The following is a 3936-nucleotide window of genomic DNA, read 5'->3' as shown; positions in this document are numbered from 1 at the left end:
TACTGTATATACTTGTCACACTTGCCAGATGCTTATGGTGCCATTGTACAGGGGTACCTAGTGACAGCACTAGGATCCCGCTTCCTCTATCAAGGAATAAACAATTGAAATTGAATTGAATTGAATCAGTAACTCGTATATAACCTGTATGTTAACTCAATGTCTTCTTTTTTGTACTGAAAGCTTTTGTTAAACATTCCCATACCTAATACTGTAAGTCATTATTTTGTCTATTGTATATTTCCAACCTCTGGCTGCTATGCTTTTGAATAAACATTTATTTATTATTATTATCATTATCATCATCATCCATCATCACACCTCCCTCTATGTCCCTCTTTCTCCATCCTCTCTCACTTCTTTCCTCTTGCTACGTTCCAATTATTTAATGGTTGTGTTTTGCTGAATTGGACTTTACGAACACTATGTATGTATGTATGTATGTATGTATGTATGTATGTATGTATGTATGTATGTATGTATGTATGTATGTATGTAAAACACCCCCAATATACTACTCAATATCCCCTCACTCACAGCAGTCCAAGTGTGTGACCTCCAAAATGCAAACGGAAATGTTTTAACCAATTCCCGGCCTCCACGCCCCCAAGAGACGGCAGTACAACACGGGTCTAAGGCGAGAAGACACAGTAACTTGGGTGTCTATTATACCACAATGACATTATAACAGTTAGCTACTAAAATAATTATTACAGGATTCAATAAACACATAACAAATGATTTAAAGAACACAAACATCAAGGGATTCTGTAAACACAAACATCACTGAACTTTATAAACACAAACATCAAGGGATTCAATAAACCCAAACATCAAAGGATTCTGTAAACACAAACATCACTGAATTTTATAAACACAAACATCAAGGGATTCAATAAACCCAAACATCAAAGGATTCAATAAACCCAAACATCAAAGGATTCTGTAAACACAAACATCACTGAATTTTATAAACACAAACATCAAGGGATTCAATAAACCCAAACATCAAAGGATTCTGTAAAAAAACCCAAAGGGACTTAGTACAACGCCCTTAAGCACTACTAACTAACACGTGGGTATTAAGGAAAACATTACTAGATTACAGAGGCGGAGAGGAACTAATGGGTGGAGTTGACATTAATTCTGTGAACAATAATCGTCTTTTTTTTTTAATCTGTGTGTGTTACATATATGTGAAATAGAGTGAGAATAGAGATATTGTTTTTTATTATTATTATTATTATTATTGTTGTTGTGTATGTCATTATTATCATTATTACTTAGAATATAATGCTAAGGGAATCGTTGGTAATGGGGAGAAGGGATGCGACGTTAAAAAGAAGCATAAAACAAGGAACAAGAAGAAGACAAGGAACCACAAGAATACAAGGAACACGAAAAAGATAAAGAAGAAAACAAGAAATGCGAAGACAAGGAACTCGAAAACAAGTAACACGAAGACAAAGAAAACAAGGAACAAAAAGAAGACAACAACACGAAGACAGAAGAAGACAAGGAACAAGAAGAAGACAAGGAATAAAAGGAAGATAAGCAATAAAAAGACAAGGAACACGATAAAGACAGAGAAGAAAACAAGGAACGTGAAGACAAGGAAAACGCAGACAAAGAAGAAAAGGAAAACGAAGACAAAGAAGAAGAAAAGAAACGCGAAGATAAGGAATGCGAAGACGAGGGACACGAAGACAAAGAACACGAAAACAAAGAAGATAAGGAACACGACGAAGACAAAGAACAAGAAAACAAAGAACACGAAGACAATGAACAAGAGGAGGAAGACAGTCTCCCGCGCTCCACTGAGCCATAATTAATGACTACACTACACTAAATCAAATCTGTATTTACCGAGTATTTGCAAGGATTGAGATTACTCCTGATTTATCAAGTAATAGGTTTAACCCAAGTGTGTTAGGGATTAAACCAAGTGTAAGGGATTAGTTCATGTGTGTTAGGGATTAGTCCTAGTGTGTTAGGGATAAGTTTTTATGTTAGGGATTAGTTCATTTGTGTTTGGGATTAGTTCAAGTGTGTTAGGGATTAGTTCATGTGTGTTAGGGATTAATCCTAATGTTGATTAGTTCATGTGTGTTAGGGATTAGTTCATGTGTGTTAGGGATTAGTTTCAAGTGTGTTAGGATTAGTTCAGGTGTTAGGATTAATCCAAATTTGCTGATTAGTTCATGTGTTAGGATTAGTTCATGTGTGTTAGGGATTAGTTTCAAGTGTGTTAGGGATTAATCCAAGTGAAGTGTCTTGGGGGATTAGTTCACCTGTGTTAGGATTAATCCAAGTGAAGTGTCTTGGGGATTAGTTCACGTGCGTTGGGGATTAATCCAAGTGTTAGGGATTAGCTCGTGTGTTCGGGGTTAGTGTGTTGGTGGTTTAGATAGCTGCCTGGTTTAGGGATATAGGAAATGGCTGGATTAAGCCCGATTAGATGACTTAATCCACATATAGTAAAATATTTCTTTAATAAAATCCTTAAATACGAGAGAGAGAGAGAGTGAGAGACACAGACAGACAGATATGAGAGAGACAGACAGACAGACAGGCAGACAGACGGATTTGAAAGACCGACAGACAAACAGAAATGAAAGACAGGCAGACAGAAATTAGAGACAGACAGAATTGAGTGTCACAGAAAGACAGATATGACAGACAGACAGACAGACAGACAGACAGAAATGAGAAAGAGAGAGAGACAGACACACAGAAATGAGAAACAGATAGACAGAAAGACAGACAGAAATGAGAAACAGACAGACAGACAGACAGAAATGAGAAAGAGACAGAGACAGACACACAGAAATGAGAAACAGATAGACAGAAAGACAGACAGAAATGAGAAACAGACAGACAGACAGACAGAAATGAGAAACAGACAGACAGACACTGCAGGTAGCCTTATATAAAACACTTTAATTTTATAATGTGTAAGAACAAAAACAAAAGAGTGTTGTATTATGTCATTCTACTCAACACAAATCTGTAGTGGATTTTATTTGCTTTTTTTTTTTCAGGTTGGTGTGAGTCTCGGGCTGTAGGATAGCTTTTAAAGGCTTTATCTTAAGTGAGTGAATGATCGCTGGCTCTCTTGACACCTGAGTAATAAACTGCTCTTCCCTTATATATTAATTCGTATAATTTCGTTTCACTTGTTTTTCTTTATCTTTCTCCTCCTCCTCCCATATTCTGCTTTATCTACCTCGTATCTTCTCTCTCTCTCTTTTATTTACATTCGTTTTCCCTCCTCACTCTCCTTCTGTTGACTCTCACATTCTACATTCATGTTACTCCCACTCCCTCCCTCTCCTCGCCTCACTCCCTCTCTCTGTCTCTTCTTCCTCTTTTCATACTCCCGCACTCACTCCCTCATTCTCACACTCTCTTATGACTCCCCTTCACCCCCCTCCCTCCCTCCCTCTCCCCCCACCCTCCTCCTTCCTCCCTGTCTCTACACTCTCCCTGGCAGCGTGTGTCTCACTCGGTATGCTCCCCGCCCTGCTTCTCACTGCACCAGACACAAGCGCTTCATTTGTGTTAATTCTCTGGGAATTAACGCAAGTGAAAGGAAAATTAGGACCTCCTGGGATGGTATTTTTGTCCCCTTTCAGTCCAGTTGCCTTCCAATTATTCTTGTGTGTTTGTGTCAAGAAGTATACGTGTGTCACTTTTAACGTCTTGTTCTTCGATTCTCCCATGGTGCTGTCAGTCAGGTGCTTATGTTCTTCTTTACTCTAGTTTCTTCATTCCTTCTTTCTTTCCTTCCTTCCTTCCTTCCTTCTTTTTTTCCTCCCTTCCTTCCTTCCTTCCTTCCTACTTCTTCCCTTCCTTCCGTTTCTTCGTTTTCGTTCTTTTTTCCCTCTTCCTTCCTCTTCCTTCCTCTTCCTTCGTCTTCCTTCTTGTTTTCCTTTC

At 38.3% G+C, this 3936-nt stretch overlaps 1 protein-coding gene across 1 annotated transcript; it reads left to right on the top strand.

The window, feature by feature from the left end:
• Positions 1-1558: 1558 nt before the first annotated feature.
• Positions 1559-1945, top strand: LOC121869810 (glutamic acid-rich protein-like; the record flags this gene model as incomplete). Its single annotated transcript, XM_042371387.1, is given in 1 exon segment — positions 1559-1945. A coding segment is annotated over 1 exon segment (270 nt), but the record flags the coding sequence as incomplete, so codon positions are not given.
• Positions 1946-3936: the final 1991 nt, after the last annotated feature.

Source organism: Homarus americanus, unplaced genomic scaffold (assembly GCF_018991925.1).
Source record: "Homarus americanus isolate GMGI-L3 unplaced genomic scaffold, GMGI_Hamer_2.0 scaffold29216, whole genome shotgun sequence".
NCBI lineage: Eukaryota > Metazoa > Arthropoda > Malacostraca > Decapoda > Nephropidae > Homarus > Homarus americanus.
Note: the sequence above shows the minus strand (reverse complement) of the source record. Positions and strands in the feature narration are given on the sequence as shown.